This window comes from Caloenas nicobarica, chromosome 6, assembly GCF_036013445.1.
Source record: "Caloenas nicobarica isolate bCalNic1 chromosome 6, bCalNic1.hap1, whole genome shotgun sequence".
NCBI lineage: Eukaryota > Metazoa > Chordata > Aves > Columbiformes > Columbidae > Caloenas > Caloenas nicobarica.
In genome coordinates, this window is record NC_088250.1 from 15,122,264 (window position 1) to 15,146,490 (window position 24,227).

At 38.7% G+C, this 24,227-nt stretch overlaps 1 protein-coding gene across 1 annotated transcript in view; it reads right to left on the reverse strand.

The window, feature by feature from the left end:
• COL3A1 (collagen type III alpha 1 chain) overlaps positions 1–24,227 on the reverse strand; it is a 51,580-nt gene that overhangs the window by 18,178 nt on the left and 9,175 nt on the right. The window contains exons 2-20 of the mRNA XM_065637307.1: positions 15,269–15,474; positions 13,478–13,516; positions 12,777–12,893; positions 10,583–10,654; positions 7,110–7,175; positions 6,451–6,504; positions 6,181–6,234; positions 5,377–5,430; positions 5,166–5,219; positions 4,665–4,718; positions 4,147–4,191; positions 3,889–3,942; positions 2,878–2,922; positions 2,122–2,175; positions 1,643–1,741; positions 1,476–1,520; positions 1,258–1,356; positions 478–531; positions 228–335 (exon numbers count right to left, since the gene is read on the reverse strand). Coding sequence (XP_065493379.1) covers positions 228–335; positions 478–531; positions 1,258–1,356; positions 1,476–1,520; positions 1,643–1,741; positions 2,122–2,175; positions 2,878–2,922; positions 3,889–3,942; positions 4,147–4,191; positions 4,665–4,718; positions 5,166–5,219; positions 5,377–5,430; positions 6,181–6,234; positions 6,451–6,504; positions 7,110–7,175; positions 10,583–10,654; positions 12,777–12,893; positions 13,478–13,516; positions 15,269–15,474 — 1,373 coding nt within the window. The remainder of the gene's footprint in view (positions 1–227; positions 336–477; positions 532–1,257; positions 1,357–1,475; positions 1,521–1,642; positions 1,742–2,121; positions 2,176–2,877; positions 2,923–3,888; positions 3,943–4,146; positions 4,192–4,664; positions 4,719–5,165; positions 5,220–5,376; positions 5,431–6,180; positions 6,235–6,450; positions 6,505–7,109; positions 7,176–10,582; positions 10,655–12,776; positions 12,894–13,477; positions 13,517–15,268; positions 15,475–24,227) is intronic.

Below are 24,227 nucleotides of genomic sequence, written 5' to 3' on the forward strand. Positions count from 1 at the left end.
AAAAGAAATTAATTTATTTCAGACCGAGATAGAGCCAAGCGCTACAACTCAGATGAGGAACTCGATAAGCATCTTCCCCAGTTTCATAACCCAGTTTCACTTCTGGAATTTGGTGAGAACCGGTATGTAGCCAAATTTCTCCTTCAAGTATTTTGAACACCAGCTTTTGCTGTGTCTGTGTGAACTTGGAATGTGCCCCGTGTGCGTGGCCACCCCCAGCAGCTTACCCTCTCTCCAGGTGTACCAGGGGTACCGTTCTGGCCGGGTTCACCATTCGCACCTCTTTTGCCTTCCTCACCAGGAGGTCCAGGAGCACCCGGGGTGCCATTTTCACCCTGGCAACAACAACAAAAAAGCCCAACTATGAAGTTAGAAGTCTCCAAAAAAAAACCCAAAACACCAAGTGTTGCATGGGGAATGATTCAGGGTTCTGACTTCCTTGGAAGACGTTTCCAAACGCATTTTAAAATCACTTACACGCTCGCCTTTTGGGCCTGGTTCTCCTTTTGCACCGTCCTTACCAGGTTCTCCCTAAACAGGAGAAAATCCCATTAAAATTATGGATTGCAACAGGGTATTATTCTTAGAGCTACTAGATGTACTAAACCACCAAGAACTAGACATGGTATCTTTCAAATTATTGACTCATTTTTATTATTTGACATTAGCATGCACTAGTTGAAATGGGATGTGGAATGCATGGGCCTCCTTAAAAATCCAGTAAGGGAAAGAAGTGATACAATCTTAAACACCACTGAGTAAAATTTTATGTCTATTTCTGAGCTGTTTCAGACATCATTGAGACTTTTACTGGAAGTCCCTGAATATTTTCTCTGATAAAGAACTACATGTGGTGTAAGGCTGTCAGGAAAGAGTCTGCCGGGGTGAATGACACTGTAAGAGTAGTGGACTCTCGACTCAGCCCATGGGAATTTAAACAGGTGAAATTAAGATTTTTGAATCAACAGATTTTGTCTAATGTAGCCGTTTTAGACAAGCCTTTTTTTTGTTGTGTGTTTCAGAATTGATAGATAATTTAGGAAAGCAAATATTATATTTATGTATAATTTTTACATATAGCAATATAAAAATGTATGAAAGAAATACAAGTTTATAAGAAATGAGTTCCTATTGTTATTAGAAAATAATTTATTAGACCATCTCAAGTTAATAGGACAAATTCAATTTTTTTTTTTTAATTAGAACTACTTCCACCATACTTTTGTACAAGCAGTGTAATGAATATTATTAACTCACTGGAGAGCCTCTTGCTCCAGGGTTTCCACTTGTACCTGGAGGACCAGGAAGACCGCGGCCTCCTGGCAGACCAGGAGCTCCAGGAATACCAGCAGGTCCCTGTAGAGAGTGACAGTAGGTGGGGATGAGGAAAGCACAGCATTGTTGGACTGTCCAGTCCAAACAGTGACCCTCACCAACACAGTGCAGCAGAAGACAGTGACAGGAAAGGTACCCACCATTTCACCCTTGTTGCCAGGGCTTCCAGCTCTTCCAGGAGGGCCCTGAAAAAAATAAATGTATAAATAACCAATGCTGCTAACCTAGGAGTAACCAAATGACATGCATGGCTTTGTGAAGGGCAGGTGGCACAACACTTCCCAGTTCTAATGTGGTATATGTGTACCTGAGGCCCAGGTGGCCCAGCATGACCCTGAGGGCCAGGTTCTCCTCTCTCTCCAGGACTACCACTAGACCCAGCAGGACCAGGAGGACCGGCTTCACCCTACAGAAAAACAGGAAAAGGAGAAAATTAATGGATTTTAGCCGTCTCCAGGGCAATCAGTATGAGCTTCACAGCTTGTTCCTCTACTGTGACATCTTTGCGTGATGTGGGAAGAAGGTTATCACCACCACCATTACCACCGAGTGCAAGAGCCCAATCAGCTTGGTCTACCACTTCATGGTGTTTTGGGGGGGATATTTGTGAAAGTGATGAGGATAGGGTTTGTCTTGTGCTGCATATGAAAGCACATCAGTTCTTGCAAACAGTGTAATAGCACCCAGAAAATGGAGGATTCATAAAATAAAGATGTATAGTTACATAAGGTGGCTAACTAGAGAAAGGAGCACATCCTGTATTAATATGCATCTATAGCTGGATACCTTAAAACCTGGAGAGCCTGGAAATCCTGCAGTTCCAGGAGGACCTGGGGGACCCTTAAATGCGAAAGAAATACTATTAATGCAAAAGGTAAAAGCCATATGGAATTAATCTTAAGTTTTAATAAAGTGCCTGATTATGAGATTTTTCTCTGAGTAAGGAAACACCTGGCAAAATAGCAAATATAAATCATGCTATAAAAGATGAAATTTGGCTAGTCCTGAAAGATCACACCTACATCTTAATCACCCTTACTTTTACAAGTTCAGCTAAATTTCTGTATTGTAAATTCAAAAAACATGAAAGCTATCATTAGAGAGGTTAAGTTGTAAAAACTATTTTAAATTTGTTGTAATTATAAAAAAGGTGTAGGACAAAAAAAAAGCCAATATAGCTGTTACACATTGAAGCTGACATGGTCATGTTTCTAGGCAGATGGAAAATAAAAATTTTTGCCCAGCTCAGACACCTAAATAATGTATTTGATAAGACCATTCAAAAGTTGATCTCCTTAGAGAACAGCAATTCTATCCATCAGTATGTTCTCTGAGAATAATCCGGGTTTGGATTTAGGCATTTTCTGATTTACAGTGTTAAAGCTCTCCTATTGCACTGTATGCTTGAAGCATTTCAACCAACACAGTTATGAAACATAATTAAATAAAATGCTCATTCTTGAGTTTGCCAGCACTGCAGAACATGGGTTAGAAGTAACTAGACTTGAGCAACACAAATACTTAAACATCTGTAAGTCTTACAGGTGGGCCTGCTGCTCCTGGAGATCCGTCTTTGCCACTGGCACCCTACAGAAAGAAGAGAGGTGTTGGATATGGAGCACCAGCCCGCGCACAGAACCCACATGCTTTAATGCACATGACTCACAGACCATCTTTTAATGTCCATACATTCCCACTTAGTTGACCAAGACCCAAGTATTCCTCAACTGTGAAATTCTAAAATAATAATTAACTAAATATTTTGTGAAGGAATATCCAACACTTTATGTGACTTGCACTGTAATGATGAGACATCAAGATGCAAAAATGTATTCTTATTACATTTCTTAAGGAAATAACAGTTACAAAGCATCATCTGTGTGGACAGTTAAATAGGATTGCAATAGATGTATATTTCAAAGTAACAGTTCTAATTCACATGAAAGACTAAAATTTCACTCCAAAACCCTAACAAATAGTGCTATGGTTTAAATCCTCTTGCCTGTCTTGTAGACATACTATACCAGGCCTGCTGCTCAGGTTATACAGCGTTTGTATGAACAAGTTGCTGGTTATTACACTTTAGTGGTGCTTTCTTGATTGTATTGTACACTATGAGCTACAATTTCCTTCAGAGCAAAGAACATACCCCCTAATCTCAGTCAAAGAGTAAGTTTATCATTTTCCTGCAAGTTCCTTCTGAGTTGCAGTTTTCCCTCTCTCTGCCTTCCACTGCTGCCCTTTGCTTCCACTCCTCATTCCTCTTGGCTGAACCTGAGCTTATGCTGCAACACTAAACTATGTGTGATCTATCCATTTAGAAATGGAAATAGAAATAGAAAATAAGATGGTGAACACGTTGTGAGTTAGAAGTGTTACATCTTTAATTGGGGACTGAAAAGTTTTCATGTATGATTTTACAGGCCCTGTATAGTTTTCTAATCCTTTGCATTAAAACCATTTAAAGGTAAATCTAGGTAGTAAGGAATTCTCAACATATTGAAACAAAATATGTGCTGTTTCTGGTTAGGAACAAGATCTGCAGTTACTTACAGGGCCACCAGGATTCCCAGGTCTTCCTCTTTCACCAGCTGGACCCCTTGGTCCCTAGAAAACATAAGAAAACAAGTCTGTTAAATGGCTCCCAAAATAATATGGCTAAGCAAAGAGACATTGCTCTTATTTGCATCTCTCTCTATCGTTCAGTGCATACAGTGGGGTAATTAAAGTTAAAAGAAAGATGAGTGACTCGGTTAACTGCAAAGTGCCATTGGCACTTCCATTCAAATACTAGAGGATACACATATTTACCGGTTGGCCCGGTGCTCCGTTTGCTCCAGGAAGACCAGTTTCACCCTGTTATGGAAGGAAAACACCAATGACAGAATGAACTTTGGTGCAAACATTTGTGGTTTATTCAAAGGGAAGAGACATGAAAAGAGACAGCCCAATCCATTGCCCCTTTCTGAGTGGTGCTGAGCATCCTCAGCATGAACTGAAGTCTGTGAGGTCTGAGAAGTCTAAACAAGTGCCAGAACAAAATACTTGAACAGAAAAACATCAGGAAGACTCGGTCCTTTAATATTATGCAATAAAGTCAGATGACCCAGTCATGTCCTTTTGTTTTGGATTCTCATCTTTATTACAGTTGGAAAATCAGGACATGATGTGATTCGGAAAGATTCTCATTCTTTTCATGGAGATATTCAATGGGTTTCCTTAATGTTTAATGGATTTTTATAATTGCATAATATGCAAAGCATAGCTATATAGCAAATGATGGAGGGTATTGCTCTACCTATTACAAAGATGACACTACAGATTTTTACCTTTGGACCAGGAGCTCCACTGTCACCTCTGGCACCATCTTTTCCATCAAAACCCTGTGAGAAAGGAAAACCGTATCTGTGAAAAGTATTCCTCTTGGGTTCTGGAAAAATTGATTCCTCTTGGCAAAATATTAACTCATTAAAAAACTCATATAAAGGGGCATATTTTTAATAATGAGTGCTACGAGCTATTGGAACACCTTTTGAAAGAAAATTCTGTATCCTCCATCTCTCCATGGCTATTAGTTAAGAGTGGATGCTTTTCTGAAAAGCACACTTCAGCCCGGCATTTGGGATGGAGCTCTACAATTGCAGTAACTAGATTAAATTTAAGAGTCTTTGTTATGGAAGGTCAGATTACATCTTCCAGAAACTGGCCTTTAATTCGATGATTCAGTCTCTTTAGCTGGGAACTGAAAGAGCACAACAGGGCAACACCATGATTCGAGTAGAGTAACAGACCCAGCTATACTCAATATGCTCAATACACTCAATACTTACTCGTTGACCTTTCATCCCAGGCATCCCAGGCATTCCAGGGTGTCCCTTGTGACCCTAAACACACAAATATAGAAAGATTAATAAATCCCATACTTGCTGTATGAAGAGCACAAGCCAATGTTCATTGTGTGTCACATTCACTGGACTAACTCAAAATGGGAAAACATAACCTTCGATTAGAAAACCATTGTTACTGGGGACTTTTCCATACCGGTAATCCAGGGATTCCACGGTCTCCATTTCTGCCTGGTCTTCCTGGTTCTCCCTATTGAAAGAAAGACATTTTTTTTGACTGCTTTGCTATTGCTTCAGTTACTGACAAAGAACCAGTCCTAGTAGATCAAGGTGAGTCGGAATAGCAGGTGAAGCTTCCACCAAAGACAGTGGGAAAAATTATAGCAGGGTGATGGTTCATTATATGACTACCTTCCGAAAAACAGTTGCCAGAATTTAAAAAATAAATTTTGCACAAGATTTTGTTTAACATTTCAAGGCAACTTTTAGGAAGAGATCATCACAGAAAAATGATTTTTCACGGTGAAACACTCAAAATGGACAAAAACTTTAGCTGCTTGTCTCACCTTGTACTATAGCTATTCAGGATTCCCAGCTGTGACACAAAGGACACTTAACTCTTAGAGCAAGATTTTAAGGGAGCAGACAACTAGCGCTACTGTCTGCTTTTCTTTATAACTGCTAATTTATTTTGCACCAGATCAAAATAAATCAAAATTTATGCTTATTTTTTGTTGTTTCCTGTGGGTTTTTTGTTCGTTTGTTTTTTATTGTGTCTATCAAATCACCCACAGAAATTGAAACTTTTTTGGAACAGACATTTATAGATAATGTAAGCCAAATCTAGTTTCGTACAGTCATATTGTTAAATCGAGAAATAGAGCGATGTTAAAAATTCTTAAATGCAATGGTATCAATGTGCTCTGCTGTCTTACCATTTAATTAACTTTCTTGCTTCCTTCCCATCTACTGATCACTGGATAAATAATAGTGAACTTACGTCTTTTCCTGGTGGACCAACTGGGCCTATCATTCCAACAGGGCCTGGAGGTCCCTGTAGAAAAATAATTACTATTAACTTTAATAAAAATACTAAGACTCTTCAAATTAAAAATGCATTTGGTGTAATAAAATACTTGTATATTTGACATACATGATAGTAAACAGACAGAATGGACTGTATGATTTCAATCCACTCCAGTGATGACACAGATTCATGCTTGTAAGATCATGCCTTTAACATATATAGTAATAGGCAATGTATACGTACAGGAGGGCCAGGTTGTCCTGGTTCTCCAGGGGAACCTTGGTATCCAGCAGAGCCCTATAATGCAGCAAAAAACCAGTTAAGATGTGAACAAGCATCATTCCATGGTGCTACTCTGGTTTATAATAATATCATAATCATAAGGAAAACGGTAGTCAGAACTGCCACCAAATGACAAAAGGTCAAATTAGCAAAACCAAGCAGAATATGTCTCCATGAAAACAGAATTAAATCTGCTCCTCGAAAAGGAGATGTACATCAAAAAACTCAAGACCCTGTGTGTTCACTGAATGTGTATTAGGCTTCTCACTTTCCTTTATCTCCACTTAAAATTCTATATGAATAAATCTTCGGGACTGCTGACAGAGGATGAGAGGCAGTGGCATGTCTTAAGACAACCTTAGCTGACACCCCACAGAACTGCAGAAAGCTCAGGGAACACATGGCCTTAAGCAAGCACAGTATATGGCACTCAGCCATCGAGTCCTGGCGGTGCACAGATGGTCCAACCCAATTAACAGAAGATCACATTTATCCATAAAATTCTTCGGCAGAGTATCTAGATTTATTGGTTGAAAATGTACCTAATATTTATGACAGAGAAAAGGAGAAGTTCATATAAAAGAATATGAGATGATTATGAAAAGATTAATTTTACTTACAGGAGGACCTGCATGACCAGGTGGGCCAGGAGGGCCACTGGGGCCAGGGGGTCCTGGAAAGCCACTCTGTAGTGCAGATTAAAGAACAGTCATCATATTAATGTAATATAGCTGTGAAGCTTAATGTAGTTGTAATAGTCACCAACAACTGTGAAAGAAATTTTTACATGTTAGTACAGAGAAAGTGCACTTTGTGCACTAAAAAAGCAGCAGCAGTATATATACATTGCTAAATACATTGCCTGGTACCTACAGTCCCTTCAGAAAAGGGATCACTGGGTTTCTCTTTGCAGCCTTAGCTGATACAGTCCACAAGAAATTTTCAAAGCTGTAATTTTTTTCTTTTGATTCACTATTCCCCTTCTCTAGACCCCCACAAAGATGCTCACAGCTCAGCTTTTCAGCTACCTAAACTGGAAGAACAGATAACTGGAATTCTTAATTTGTTAAAACAAGTAAATGAGCTTCAGCTTCTCTGCCGTGTAACTGAGCTTTATTACATCTTCAGGGGTGGAGCCAAAGTGTACTAACAAACTTGCTTGCTAGTCTATTGATGCCAGCTTTTGCTTTCTAAAACCGATTTAAAAATTTCTCACCTGCATTCAGGAGCTATTTTACATACCCAAACTATAGAAGAACTTTATATGATAAACTGTTTATGACCCTAGGCTTCTTAGGACTTACAGGTATAGTGAATTAAGGCCATATTTTTGTTATTGTCAGTAAGGCAAGCATTTTCACCAGTGAAATCTCTTCTGAACTTTAACAGTACTAAGCCATAATAAATAAATAATATCTGGACTAACCAAAGGATTCATAGGTCCATATATATATGGTTTTACTCAAATCAGTAATACTGTTCCTTATTTTAACTGGTAAAAAAAGGGATTAAGGTATTACTAGGGAAATTGTCTATTTGGGAAGAGTGCTGATATTTCTGCTTCCTGTAGCAACAACTACAAAAGCAATTGATATGGCAAAACAGAAAATATTTGAAAATTAGCACAGTGGTTTACTGCAGGTGTATGTCGTTCCTTAAAAAAAATCTTTTGTTAAATTAAACTCTTCATGGGTTTGATGAAGGCAAAACAATTGAAGCATATGAATTACACGAAAAACACCATGTACTGCAGTACTGACATTCTATTACATACCTTAATATTGCGTATAATGTATTTCATGGGTTATTCTCATATTGTGTCAGAATAGGTCATGTATTACACGTTACATGAACCTAACTTATTATACAAGATAAATACCATTACTATACTGTACTAGTATACTACTATACTACCAATATACCATGTCAATATTAGTTCACAGATTGTCTTTTGTCTGCAAAAGAGAATCATTGCAATATTTGCTATTTTCTAGGACAAGAATACAGCAAGTGGCAGAGTAGTCAGTGTCTGGGGAAATCGGGTTGCCTTCAATGTGTGACTACAACAAGCCATCCCTTGCTGTTAAGTGTTAGAACTCTTTGGTAGAAAATAACTCTGGATTCAACATGAACTGGAGCCATCAACTCAACAATTGCAATCAATTGAGAAGATGTATGGCTATAAACCAACAAGACATCATTTTTTTCAAGGTGCACACTGAGGAGATAAACTGATAGTTAGGTATGAGATTTGCTTGCTGCCAGCATCTCCAGACTGTGAACAAATGGGCAGATTTTTATCAGAGTATGTGCAGTGGTGGAAAGAGACAAAGACAACATGTGGAGGTTATATGAGCAAGTGAAGAGAAACTGTGACATGGAGTACAACATCGGTCTACAAGCAGTGGAAAGCTGCTGGGAAGACAGGAATGGAGAGATGTGTGACTGAAGAAATACCAGGCATTGCCACCACCCAGGGACAATGTTGGTGCTATAGCTAGGATTTTTTATTCTATTACTCTTCCAAATTATTTCAAATTAATAAATAAATTAATCTATGTAATGTTAGTGATAAATATTATTTCGTTCTAGCAAGTTTAGTCACATCTGCCTGTAACTACTCTATTACTAGCTTTGCAGTCATGCATTGCATGATGCAATATAAAAGAGTATATGACCTGAAAGTATACAGATAAGTCTGGCTGAAGACAGTCTAGGGCACACAATTAAATTATTATTTTTTTAGCCCAAATCCAGGAATCAGAGCACAAGGAATCACTAAGCACCTCAGGAAAAATGCCAAAATAGAGGGGAGTAACAATGCTTGTTAGCTGAAAGGTGTTTCAGTCATCTGCCTGGTTCAGCACATCCCATATTAAGACACCAAGTAGCAAAATGTAGATGATATGATAAGCTGTGGGCAACTACTGTGAGGAGCTGCAAACAAGTAAATGAATAAACAAATACAAAACCAGATGGATGATCACATTAGCAAATGAACAAGGTAGAAATAAATGGATGAAAATAAAGGTGAGAAGAGAATGAACTATATTTCAGGAAAAACAGCTGTCATGATTAGTAAAATTTGTTTCACAGGATGATATGATGGAACCCTGAGAAATAACACGTTTGCTTGGAGCTGCCTTGATATGTTACAACACGTGATACTCAAACCTTGTTATGCAGCACTGGACTGAAAATAATCATTACACTTCATGTAGCAGCAGCCAATTTCAAATAACAGCAATTCACCAAATCCTCTGTATAGCAGAGTGCCTGAATCAAGAACACTCCGTGTCATCGGTGGCGAACATCTCTAAATTCTAGGGCCTAAAAGGAAAATCATGAGGTGCAACATTGGAGTTTATTTCATACGGGAAGCATAGCTCATGCGTAACTCTTTCAGGCAATCCATGCATTATTTCACTAAAAGAAAACTGTGAAAAGCTTGGACCAGGCCTAGTGGGCAGACACAGCATCTTTAGTGCACAGTCTGAACAGCTGTGGGTAAAAAAAATGGTAATTGTAAAAAGAAAAGGTGAAAACCTCTTGACTGCTTCTGGGATGAAAAAAAAGATTATAAGAAGGATTTACTCACTTGTTATCAGGCAAATTTGAGGGTGGGAAAGTAAACAAGTCTGGAGTATCATACTGAGTAAAGACAGAATGCTGCTGAATGGATAAAGGAAGATTAGGGACAGTGCAAGAGGTAAAAATGTGGTGGAAACGAGGGAAGCAATTAGTAGAAGAATACCAAAGCAGATACATGAGGAGGGCATGCAATGGAGAAAGCGAGAAATGTTTAGGTAGCATACGAAAGTGAACCAGCAAGAGATTAGGAAAAAGAAGATAAGAAAAGGAAAAAAAGAGTGAGAAAAGGCAAAACCCCCAGATAATCTATTGTTACTTTCTAGAATGATACTGCCAAGCAAACTGCTGTCTTATATGGCATTCCACTTGCAGGCAACAATTAAATTTAAACTTATCTTGTTAAATTCAAATCAGGATACATACACATCCAAGGTAAAATCTATGAGTAGAAAATTTCTTAAGAAAAAAAAAAAAGGACAGAAAAAAGGCTATATCATCTTACAATGGGCTGTGGGTAACCGATACCAGCTGAACCAGCCTTCACATCATAGGAGTCATACTGTGGAGAAAAACTCTGTAAAAGAAATAGAGAAAAACAGAAAGAAAAAAAAAAAAGGAAAAAAAAGAAAAAAGGTGATTGCTACAAATCAAATAAGACTTTCCTTACACTGGTATTGCAAATGTATGGAAATAACTCAATTGTATCTATTGACTAGTACTCGTTTGACATATAGCTGCCATATATTTAAAGCATCCATAAAAGAAGCCCAGCCAATATCTTTCTTTTGTGGTCATGGTATTGTCAGCTCCCTACACTGTGCACATCCAGTTTTCATCTTGACAGCTGGGCCTCAGCCGAAGTGAAAATTACCATTCTCTCTTCTCTTATTCTTGTTTGACTCCTCTTAAGCTTTTTTTCCCATTTTATTTCAGTCTCTTTTTGTTGGACTTTGTTGTCACTCAAGGAAGTTGATGAAATATTTTCTGTTGCACTAAAGAATGCAATAGTTTATTATTATTTTCCCAATTTCTTTTACCTCTGACTAATGAATGTCTCATTCAGAGTATTTTGTAGCCAAAAAAAAAAAAAATCCTACCTACATATAAATCTGTCCTTCCCTGAATTACAAATGATTTTTAAAATATTTTTTAAATATTTTTTTCCCATGCGAGAACTTGCATATCTCAGAAAACTGAGTTTTAGACTTTTTTCCTAATGCCATTTTCCACCTTTTCTCTTCCTCCTTCTCTTTTACTATGTCACTCTGAAGAATTCAAATACAATCATCACTTTTGAGCCCAAACAGCCAAGCCTCAATGCTTTTGACAATTTGTCTTAAAACAAGTGGAAGCTCAGTCCAAGGCGTGGAGTGAAAACATGTCCTGTGGGACTTTCTGAGAGCAGATAACATCTTTGACACACCCATTTATATAAAATGATGTTTAAAAAAATCACTATAAATTCTACAGTCAGTTCTGCAAGGAATTCCCTCTTAATTGGCATATGTTGATTTTATTATGCACACATCAGCCAACTTAGTTGAATAATATGGCATTAATGCATCTCATCTGTAAATGGCACACAGGTGGCTGGGCAGGAAAGGTTGAACACATGAGGTCTTCTGCTGGTAACCCAAACCACTGTGGACTCATCTCCTTTGCTGCCCAGGCACCAGACGACTCCTGTGCTACTGATCGTAACCCTCTCCTCAACATTCAGCAGCATGTCTTTGATACAGCATTGGAGTGGGTGACTAATTCAGCCTGTCATCCTCCGCTGTGTCTGCATCTGCCAACCCAAACCCAGTAGCTCTGGGTAAGTTATTATGATGTCCACTGAAACTGGTGAACTGATCCATGGGCACCCCTCCCAGAAGCTCTGTGCTTCAGATGCAATCTTTTCAGAATTAAATAAAACCAACACATCTTTCCTCAGTTTTTGGCTTACCTGGGGGTGAGAAGCATACATAGAAGCTATAAACACTGGCCTGTGTTCAAAAGTAGCAATTGTTTTAACATACAATTTTTAACAGTTTCACGCTAAAGCAATCCCACCTTGTAAAGCTGGGCTTGCTCAATTCTGTGGGAGACAACGCTGTCTCTTAATGAAGTGCTAGCTGTGGCTCAGAACCCTTAACAAATCCAACTGCACGGAAACTTTAGTAAAAATTAGCTCGCTGAGTCTGCCCAACTCTTCAGAAGAGAATTGAAGATTCACTGGGTCAGAAATAAAGAGGGAACATGACAAAGAGCACTTACACAGCACTTCCTGCAAGCGGAGGACCTGTGTTTTGGTCTAGTCTCCTGGGAATGTTTCTTTATTAAACATACATTGGATAAAGTATAGGCAAGTGAGAGAGTTCCGTATTCATTAAGCTTGAGGGGATGTACCTCCTCCTGTACATTTTCTATCTGGTCAGATTATTTCTGAGTTGTTAAGTCCTTCATCAGATCTGGCTCCAAAAGTTTTAAAAGGCAGAGAGTTAATTGCACTCCAGCCAAATTTCGTTGCCATTTTGGGATTTCGTCCACGAAAAAAACGACCTATCACACAGCTGTGTTTTTCAAAGGCACAAATGAGAGACAAATGCCACTGAAAGCAAAGGCTGTGTGAAGGTGCTAGGGACAGGTACCCACAGTACCGCTTTGTATGTGTATGAGCAACAAGGTAGAAGCTGAATGTAATGATAACTTACACCTCCGCTTATACTGGGACATGACTGGCAGATCCCGGGGGGTCCAGGGGCTCCAGGACTCCCTGGCTGTCCTGGAGGGCCAGGGGGACCATTTCTGCCTGGAACCCCAGGAGAACCCTGCAAAGACACAAACAGAGCAGATACAGATGTCAGCACTTGCCTCCAGCTGCAAGGGCATCACAGGACAAATCCTTCCATTTGTAACAATGTCTGTGCAATGGTGGTGGGAAACCTACTCTATTAAACATAAAACCACAACTGAGCATTCAGGAAAGACACAGCAGACAGAATTCACACATGGAAACACTTCTGAGTTGCTGGAGCCTTCTTGCAGCTGATATTTGATCAAACACACTAGAAATATTAAACAGGTCAATTCCTGAATCTAAAATTCATGCTGCTAGTGGAGTCCATAGATTTTCATTTTTTTCCTACTTGGAAGAAATATAACAAAAAAACCCCAAATGTAATACAGTTTGGACTAACCTCTCTGTTTTTCCAATTTAAATTTTTGAGAGTTTTGCTGAAGCCAAAGGGCTGCTTTGGAATAACTATATGGCACAGTCTTGCAGACAGTGCAGACATCAATGAAAGCTGGATATCTCAGCAGCTTGAATGGGGTATATAGCACTGTAGGAATTGGCTCTTGATTTTGTTAGCTTCCTTGGGAGAAAAAAAAAAAAAAAGACATTTGCACTTACAGGGTCTCCTTTGGGGCCTCGGCTGATTACTCCAGGAGTCTAGGAAAAAAAAAGAAAAGTAATTAAATTAAGGAAGAAAATAAAAATAAAACTGAGAAAAAATATATATAAAACAAGAGGAAAACACATTTAAGCACTGGAATACAGTTTTATCAAATTCATTCAATTTATTCTTATTCAGTGTATTTAAAAGCTGTGGGGTTTTTGGTCGGTCTTTCATTTGCATTTTCATTGTCCATCCATAAAGCTACACCTCTCCTGTAGGCAAAATCATGGCACTAATGAAGTCAGTAGAGCTTTGCCACTGAGTACACCGGGGACAGGAGTCCACTGTGGAAAGCTGTAAGGGACAGTTTACTTACAATCTTCTCAGTCCAGCATGTTGAGTGTGATAATGTAGCTAATTTAATTTCTCAGATCTACTCCTCCAATTTATTTATTTTTCAGTTAATAATTCAGTTACATGGTATTATCTGGATTCTCAATTAATAGTTCAGAACAGCTGCTAAGTATTCAGCAGCTAGTGGTAGCAAAGAATATTCAGCTGAAACTACCTTGGATCTTTCAGGGTGGCATTTCCCTAGACACCATCCAAGGGCAGCAGGGCAGCTCCCAGTGGGCTGGCCAAACTCTGCTATATTGAAGACAGAGGCTGCAGGAAGTAGTCCTGCGTGTTCTCTATTATCAGGAACCATAGAACCGATAAAAGAGTCTCTAGACTCCACAAGAGAGCAAGCTGTGCTCAAATCTCCAGCATGCTTACACATAGCACTTGTTTACACCTCTAAAACAGTTCAGCGAAGTAGTTCAGGGCACCCTGGAAGTTGTACACTTGCACTAGCACGGTGCAAATAACACTGAGTGATGTATTCATATTTGACATTCCATGTCTAAGCAGATTAGATACTACAGAGCTGCAGAAATACATCTTCTTTTCTCTTCCATATACACGTATCTTTCACTCTCCTATCTTCTGTATAAGAATCTTCAGAGTGCCTGTGAAAATCTATGTACTTTAACAGAATCTCACGGATCTTAAACCAGGATGAAATGTTCAGGTAACCTCAGAGCTCAGGATAGCTGGCTCACTCACTGAAGTGGTTTAGGCAGGGCTTTTGGCATGAACTAAAATTCTCGATTCTCCTGAGGTTAAGTTGCTGCAACTGGTTTAGATAATATTGTTGTCTGTGAACAAGACGATGATAAATTTGGGATGTATGACTTGAATCACCTTTCCTTTACAGGACATTAAGCCTGCAATAACTCTGCAAAAGGAAATTTACTCTGTGAAGATGTAGACATGAGTTGATAAGAAATGAAGATTAGCAATATGCTTTCTTTAATTCTGTGTTGGCATTAGTTTCACAGATATATATTGAGCATGCTGCCAACAAATAGCCTGTCTGTATTTTTCCTGTGTGCCTCTGTAAAATGAAAAATGGAATGGCTAATTGTTGCCCTCTGTCTCTTTGTACTATTTATCTTTGCCTTTTGTCTACATAAAACTGGGTTGAAGGACTTCACGCTTTCAGCTGCATAGCTCCAAGAACTAACAAGTATTTTATCAGACCTGGTACCAACTCTCTGATAGAATTTAACAAAAAATATAAAAGTCTGTGAAGCTGGTGGGTTTTAATTTAATTTAGCAAAATTTGCCCATCCTAAATATTTGCCTAGAGTCAGAAAGTGACAGGCTTAGCATTTAAAAGAAAAGCATCTAAAAGAAAATGAATTGAGGCTGACATGGATCAAGAAGGTGTCAACACCAAACTAACAACGAGACAAGCTTACTCTTGTAGGTTGTGGTGTTGTTTGTGGACAAACTGGACAGCACTCTCCAAAGGGGATCTCTGGGTTGGGACAGTCCAGCTCCTGGTCGTCACAGATGATGTCATCACAGAGAACAGATCCCGAGTCGCACACACAGATCTGGCATGGCTCTGGTTTCCAAACATCCCTGTCAGCGTAAACCTGCCCAAGATGGGTACATCCTGCAACTGGAAAGAAATACAAAATAGTGTCCAATATTATTTCAAATGTGTTTTTCAAATCAAAGATAACATGAAATCTGTTGGACAGTCTGTTTTGTATTGTAATATAGTTTATGCATGTGAAGTAAAAGGCTAAATACTTCAGATATCAGGAGGATCTGTTACATTAATTGCAGAGTCTCTGCTGAGTCTATAAATAGACATCAATGGAAACCTCCTGGAGCTGATCCAAAGCCCAATTAAATCTGTGATAATCTTCCGCCTCAAGTAATTTTAGTGTCAGACTGAGTTACTGTGTAATTAGCAATTGAATTATCTGCTGCAGCTAAAAAGCAAACGTGCCAAGTCTCTCAAAGGAGCGTAGCATCGGCCCCATGTGCCAACACGAGCACTTACACATGGATGCGGAATAAGCCGTCTGTCCGACACGAGCTCTTGTTGTTCACATCTTGCATTAATAGCTGGCAACAAGTGTTTTCAAAGCGGTTTTTGAAAGGCAACATATGCAATAGATCTAAAAGAATGTTCACATTAATTGCCCAAATGGTTTGCAATTAACGCGTGATCTAGCCCACTCAAATGTTACAAGTGTCTGTATTTTCAGAAAAAGCATGGTTCATCTGTAATATTCATGGCTTTGTGAATTCCTTCCAACAGCTACTCAACTGATCAAATTTGTGTAGATAATGGAATTGAAGAGACTGATGAAAATCAGCTTCAAACATTAAATTTTGGGTTTGTATTTTCTTAGAGAAACAAGATCCTGAAAGCCTAAACATTTAATAAACCAATATGAAAATAACACTACAAAGGTAGACAAGCTCCTTGTAAGTTTTGTAGAAGTTATGAGAAGTCTCAGATTGGAAATGCAGGTATCACTGAATGTCTTGAACAATGGAATAAAATTTTTTCCACTAATAATTCAAAATAATTCAGTTTGCAAAAAAAAAAAATCTGGAGAATTATTTGTGTACCTACACCATCTTTAAGACTTTAACATCAGAGTAAGTAACCTACTACATATCACCCTTCAAAATTAAAAAAAAAAAAAAAGCCAGCCAAAACATGTAATTCAAAGCTCTGACATTAAAATTACCACTGGCTCCAGACAGAAAATTCTGAATGCCATTCAATTGTTGTAATGGCCATGTAGTACAAGACTGAGTCCAAATTTATAGTGTAGTCCACTCCTATGGGTTTTGCAGACCCTTTATCTTTTCTCACATGCAGCATCTTTCATCCCACTTTCTTCTCTTTTCCACTACCCCATTAGCACACTGGTCTCTTTTTTTCTCTTTACATTCTTTTTTTTCTCTCTGTCTGTATTTGTGAGTATTTGTTTCCATACCCATACCCATGCTCTTTGGCAGGGTACACACTTGGACGTTTCCTCTCTTCTCATGCTTCTGTTTCAGTCCCTTTTTTCTCTATTCGATTTCATCTTTCCCATAAAATGTAACTTCCCTTTTCATCTTCCCTGATTCCTCTTGCCTTTTATATCTCAATAATTCACCTTCTTTAGTGCCATGTACTCAACCAAGCTTAGTTTTTCAGACATTGCTCCCTTCCCAGTTCTCTTGCTCAGCTGTGTTTCCTTGTCCACATTAACCCAACTTTTTCCTCTATGTCACCCATGAAATTGGTCACTTCCTTCTACGAGCTCTGTCAGGGCGATGGGGAACACAACTGAGACCTCCTGGCTCACTGAGTGGAGAACCAGAGCGGGGGGTCTTGGAGCAGGGCACTGCATGGGACAGCAGGTTTCTTCTCCCATTTTCAACCCCATGAGAGGCTTTCTGCATACACCAGCTCATGTTATTTCTGCACTTCAATTATAGAAGCAGTAAACAGGAAAAGGTTGACTTGTCAAGGCAGACACTATGGTTAATAGTTGGTTTTGATCACCAGCTTGATTAGAACAAGATGCAAAAAACTTCAAAAATCCTTTTCAGACATGTTCAAGCCAACAATCTTTTCTGTGCTTGATACCAGGCTGGGAGCCAGTATTTTACCTTACTCTGACAACATGAAAAATCTTAAAATCTAAAACATTCCAGTGGCATATGAAAACTAATCCCCCTCAGCCATTTCCTGTCACTTAGAAATCCACTTTTCCCTTTGTTTCTCCACCTTTTGGGCCTTTCCAGAAACTTCAGATCCTGCACTAGAGAGGTGGAGAAGAATGGGTTCTTTCCAGAACAGCACCTTCCTCACATCCACCGTGACACAGGGTGACAGCATCAGACGCTGCTCCAAACGACACCGCCTACCAGGCACTACCTCTCACTGAAATCCAGACATCCCTCCTCAGTCTGACGAGCTACACTGAGTTTCTAAAAAAATTGCTTCATTTCCCACTTGGTTTCCTCATGCTGCAGAACCATGTCAGTGGGTCCCAGGTAAATAAGCTGATTCTCTGCCTAATTAATTGCTGTTTCTGTGAGAAACACTTCCTTCCTTTAATAAACCAGGATTTCACTGCAGGCACTTAGGAAAAAAAACACCTGCCCAGCCTTGACAAGAGTAATGACAAATGTTTCCTGACAAACGAGAAGGCTTTATGAATGAAATATTTTTTATAGACTCTCTAATGACTCTTGAAAAAACCTGCATCATATAGTGGCAAAAGCTGAGTAGTATATGAGCAGTTTGCTGTATACAAGAAGACCTTGAAAGCAGGATACTGTGGGACACAGAATAAAATCAAAACTACTGGAGAGGTTAGAGCTTGTTATCCACCTAAAATACACCCTAAAGAGCACGGGTCCGCATAGATCCACTTTACCTAAGAGTGATGTACTTGCTGTCACCCTGCTTAAGCACTCCCCAGCTCCACAGATTAAAATGCCCGTCTTAATTACAAACATAATGAGGAAGGGAAGAGATCATTTTTTCTTTGGTTTAAGGCAAAGCATAGTTGATACATAATTGTTATATAAAAATACCACGAATTGTTATATAAAAATACCATAAAAGAAGTTAATACTGTTACTGTATTCACATGTAATATCCAGTTACATGACTTGCATACACATATTTAAAAATGCATAATGTACACAACATTTCTGTACCCATGTATTTGATTATTTTTAAAATACAGATTTTCAGCTCTCAGTATCACTCTCTTATCCTTTTAAAACCACATTTTTTTTTGCTATGTGTTTAAGACAGCAAGGTTCTTATTCACTAGGAAATTCATATCCAAGAATTTGCATTTTCATACATCAATTTTTTCTTAATCCTTACTTCATTTTCATTGATTCGTTTTGTTGTTTTGGTATTTCCAGAGGTGCGATCCTCCTGCCTTACAGTGAAGGGGACAGCTCAAATGGGGAACACAAAAGGGTCACCTTTCCCATATTTTTTGCAAAGCTGGTTAGAAAACACTGTTCTCGAGCCAGCTTCTCTGTTCTGAAGCAGAGGCTTTACTCAGTGACCAGCTTTTCATACTGAGTCTACTCACCTTTCCATATTTTAGTCAACAATATAGATGAAAAGAATACAAATTTTAAATGTGTCAGAAACCACCGTGATTTTACAGTAATAAGGAAATAAATCAGATTTCTCTGCATTTTTACAAGGTTGTCATTCGGTTATTCTACAGTAGATGGCATCATTTAACAGAAAGAAAAGAGAAAAAATTAAAGACATCTGGATATAATGACATTCATATTTGCTTCTAACTTTCTGGACATTGTTAAATGAATTAAGAAATAAGCTAGGAGAGCTGCAATAAAAATCACTGTGGCCTTTGGCAGAATGAAAGTATTAAATAGGTTTCCAAAGGAAACTTACATCTGGGAAGACTTAGTCTGTTTAAGACACCCCCTCTGTGCTCAGATGTAGATCTGTGTGTCAGCATGTTATGACATAATGCATTTTGCATTGCTCAAAGATTAACTGTTAGCTCCAAAATCCTTTGGAAAGCTGATTTGTGCTAAAGCATTGGCAAGTAACATATAATAATAATAAGGTTATAAAAAAGCTGACTTGCCTAGTTCTAGACTTGCGGTAAAACAGTCAAATACTTGCCTTAGCCAGCTTTTCTTATTGATTCCTAAACATATATATTAGCCTAAGATTTTTTAAAAAAATTAAAACTCAACAGTATAAGCCTATGGCAATGCAAAATCTTCTTCTTCCCAAAGTCTTAAATATGGTGGCTATACAGCACTTTACTTCTATGGCAGCTATTGCAATGGCTTGTTGGAAGCCACGTCAATCTCTCATTCATTGTACAAAACAATGAAATTTAATATTCGAAAGCCTGAAACTTTGCATTTATGCTGTTAACTGAGCATTCATGTTTTAAAACATTTTAAAAAGTGAAGAAAAGAAAAAAAGGCAATACCATCTTCATCATACGCTGTTTTTAAATTATTTCCCATTTTCTAAGCAGATGAGCAGCTGTATGTAAGCAGACCAACAGGGAAAACTGAAAGGAAAATCACCATTTAGTCTCAAAGGACCTATACCTGCAGTATACAGAGGAGCTCAAACATGTACAGGGGAAACGAATATGGTCGTTGTAGGCCCAAAGGATTACAGATGTCGTATGGGACACAATCCCGACTCCACTGGGGTGAATGGGAATTGGTTATCAAATGCTACAACCCAAGAAGCTGACTTGTTTTGTAGTTGCTTTTGGCTTTGCATTTGTGCAAGTGCTATGATCATGACTTAACCACATTTTTATGGCAAAAGGAAAAAATCTCCTAATAGTATCCTCAAAAACCACAGGCTTTTCCACTTTGGACAAAGTAAATGTCCAGCTATTGCATTAGTAGCAGACACACATATCCCACTTGCAGAGATGTGACTAAACAGTTAGAAATTAAAGAACGTCTTGAGCTTGTCTGGTTCTGACTCAGAAAGGGCAATAGTCCACACAGAGGTGACTCACGATCCTCCAGCAGCTGCTTGGTGATGGCTTGGGAAGCAAAGCCCAGGAGCTTTGATCTGCGAGAATCTGATCACAAACACAATGAGCCCAGCAAACAAGTTTTGCTGTTATTTAAATTGACTCTGGTAAAGGCTAAAGCACTGAGACGGAGGAGGTCTTGCCTCTGACTTTGACTAGATTGAAAGTCTGCCGAAGCTAAGAAGGGTCTTTCTGTTGCTATTTATGGAATATTAACTGTACAAAGCCTGTGCTTCCTTACTCTGACTTGGTTTTGGCCATTTGATTTACAGGATGATTACTTCAAAAACTTTTCTTACTTTTCTTCTATAGTAAATACATCTATTTATTGTGTATTCCAGCACTATTTTATACATTTTTTAACCAAAGGACAAAGTCAAAAGGAGATAACACTGTTCATTTTCAATAGAAATGCTATAGTTCTCCACTACACCAGAGCAGATGGAGGAATCCATTCCAGTGTCTGCAGCATTGCTGCTTTCCATTTACTGAGTAGAAAAGAATGCCACGGTGTCTACCTCGAAGTAAATGGTCTGGGCTCCCTGTCTGGTATTATGATGATGTTTATAAGAAAATCAAACATACTCATTCCATCCTGTAATCAGTAATGGAAACAAATGGACTCTCGTAATGAACTAACTGGCCTGCTGAGCCAGAATGGCCTGGTTTGGCCGCGTGTTCTCCTGCCAGGTAAGTGCTGAGCACTCGAAAAGTCTGAAAGTGTGTCTGTTTCATAGGACTGAGGGAAAGAGGTGGAAATACAAGAAAAGAAATGGTCTAACAAGATTTCTTCTTTTCAGCTGCAAGGCCTACAGACATTCTCTCAGCTGGAATTGTATTAAAACAATCAGCTAATTAATTGAATCCATTTCACAGACTGCATGAAGACATAAGGGCCAATTTGTGCGTACCTACCTATTAGCAAGTTTTCAGATTTAACGATACTGATGTAATATTTTGTGAGGCTTTTCCACCATGTGATTTGAGGTATCAAGGGATGAAACCTCAATTTTTAAAACACTCGAATGGACGCTGTCCATCTTGAAAATCCTTTCCTGCTCCATGTACTGTAGGAGGAATAACTATTGGGTGGAACGGAAAGGAAGTATGACTGAATGGTTCACAGATTTCCCAGGTTTCACACCAAAAAGGAAAGCTACATCCTGTGCTTTCAGACTGCAATGGAAGCTTTATTACTGCTAGGGATGCTTGTCTGCCAAAAAAGCTGGTGTTTGAACAGTTCTGCCACTGCGCCAGTCCCAGACATTTTCCTCTTTACCCAGATGCAGAGCGAGAAAGAGAAAGCAGCTTGAACGAATGCTGGTTAATCACAGTATTGCACTTGCCTGTCAGAGGTACTGCGGAAAGCAGACACGCCGTTTCACTGGCAATGTGCAGTGAGGCTGGATTCTCAGGCAAAGATCATTATGTCATGTAGCCGAACTCTCCTTGCTCTGAGACCCACCCAATCTGTCTTTCAGAATACAAAATGGGGGAAAAAATAAAAAGCCTACACTGGTACAAACAACTATTTGCATTTTAAACAAATCGCTGGTTGTTCCCTTCATTGATCTTTATAAGCTCCAAATGCTGCAACCTTTCTGCAGCTTTTAGAAGTTTTAGAAATATCAGGATTAAAAAATATCCTTATGGCATTATCTGCTACCAAGTAAAACACAAAATAGCTCTATTTTCCTTCAAGATTATTGGCGTTTTTCTTATCTTTCAAAGTGTGATTTATGTTAAGAACTCCAATTTTTCTCCTTTATCTTCAGAGGGCCATTATTCTCCTCAAAGATAATGTGGCCTAAAAGTGGCTGAATTTGTCACATAGTTCTGCCTCAACATTTATGCTTCATAAATTGCTCTATTCAGGAAGGCATGTTGACAACCCTGAATGATGTTCTTCATGCAACATCTAAAGGTCACCTTGCCACAGAAGCATTGCTTTGAAATAGGGATCAGCGATATCCCATCAGCGATATTGTTACACAACAGCCCCTCCGGCTTCAGCTGCGGACCGGCGTGAAGAACAATGGCAGAAGAGTTCTCTTGTTTCAGAACTGCCAATAGGAAAACCAAGTGCAAAGACTTGTTTGCTTGTTTGTTTAGTTGGTGTGGATTGCTTTTGGCAAAACTATAGAGTAGACTGCTATATATCTACCACCTTGCTGGTTTTTTGGGGTTGCCCAGGGAATTGTTATACCTGCTTCTGAATTAATAAAAGCCATTTTGAGGAAAACATCTGATGCATTCAAGAGAAGGTTATACTACTTTTGTTGTTAGCTATTCCTTGACAACATCACAGTCTAAACTGTTTTTTGGTAAGGGAGGAAGATATTCCTGAATGACCATCTGTATTGAGACATTGTTCTGGGATTTCCTCTCCAAGGTCCTCTCTCAAAAGGTTGACTCTCTAACTCAGACAATTATATATTTATACTTCTGCCCATTTAGTAGAGATAGACCTGTTTCGCTGTTATCTGCAGAAAATGTATCACTCATTCTTGATTAAGAGTAAACAGCATCCGATCAGAATCTGCCTTGATTTTGGGCTTTAGATCAGACCTAAAGAACACCCACTTTTAATTACTCTGGAGGGAACTGAAGGTGTTCAGCACCTGACAGAATCAAACCTTTTAATAAGGGTAACTGTTTGCATTAGAGCAGGACGCACAGTAAGAATTTCATCTTAATTCAGCACATTCAATGCCTTTTAGAGGGACCATTGCATAATTTTTCAGTCACTCTTCCCATTATTGGTAAAATGCCTATGAGATTTTTCCATGCCTTCTGTTCTTACATTACAATATTTTTTTGGCTTGTCACCTTTTATGCCAGTTGGTGTCACTCTAAAAATAAGCAGCAGGCTGCAATCGCTGTATTTGTAGCTATTTAGTGCAGTGCTGGCATAAACTCTCACTACAGTAATCTGATTTTAATGTGCTCCTTGTCTGTAGAGTGAATGATGCCAAATGGCACAAAGACTTGTGTCTAAGTCCTAAACCGAACAGAAACTGACAGAAATTCAAGGTCTGATGTGATTACTGGCAATTTTATAGATTTATTAGTTTCTTCAAACATAAATCCCGCCCACTCTTTGGGGAGTCGATGAAGACTTCTATAACCAGAGTTCAACTGCCAAGGTAATCTTAATTTTGAACACATGAACACTTCGAATTTAATCCCATATGAAGCTGGCCTAACATATTTCTAAAGAAAGCACAACATTTTGTCAGAGCTTTCAAAAAAAAAATAAAATCACTCCCAAGGTATATCTCAAAGACATATAATTTCGTGTTTCTGATTTTAGCTAGGACACAAATAGTTTATAACACTGGAGGAGTCTTTGCAGCATTTCTTGCAGCAGGTCTGTCCTGGCAAGAAGAAAGAAAAACTGGAAAAGTCATTGTGTACAAGCAGGTTTCCCAAACTGTACGACCAGTCTGACAGATCCAAAGGATCATGAAAGTGAGATTCAGCTTCTGAGCTACTAAGTGAGAGTGAACCATTGGAAACATAATTGTTACAGCTTGCTTTACACATAGCACCTCGTGTAAAACACTGAGCTGAAACTACTCAATTCAGGATAGTTTACGCTTCTCACAATACAAAACCTAAAGGCTGTGGGGATAAAAACAATGTATGATTTTGGTTTTCACTGCCTAACTTAGTCATTATAATGATTTTTATCAAGTGATTAACATTTCAAGTGGGACATGATCTTCTCTTTCCCCTTAGCTCAGTGAGAGGCTAACGATTTTATGCAATGTTGTTTCTGTGGTTTCCCCTGGAAGAAATCAGCTTGATTCAATGCTTCTCTCCTGAGACTGAAACA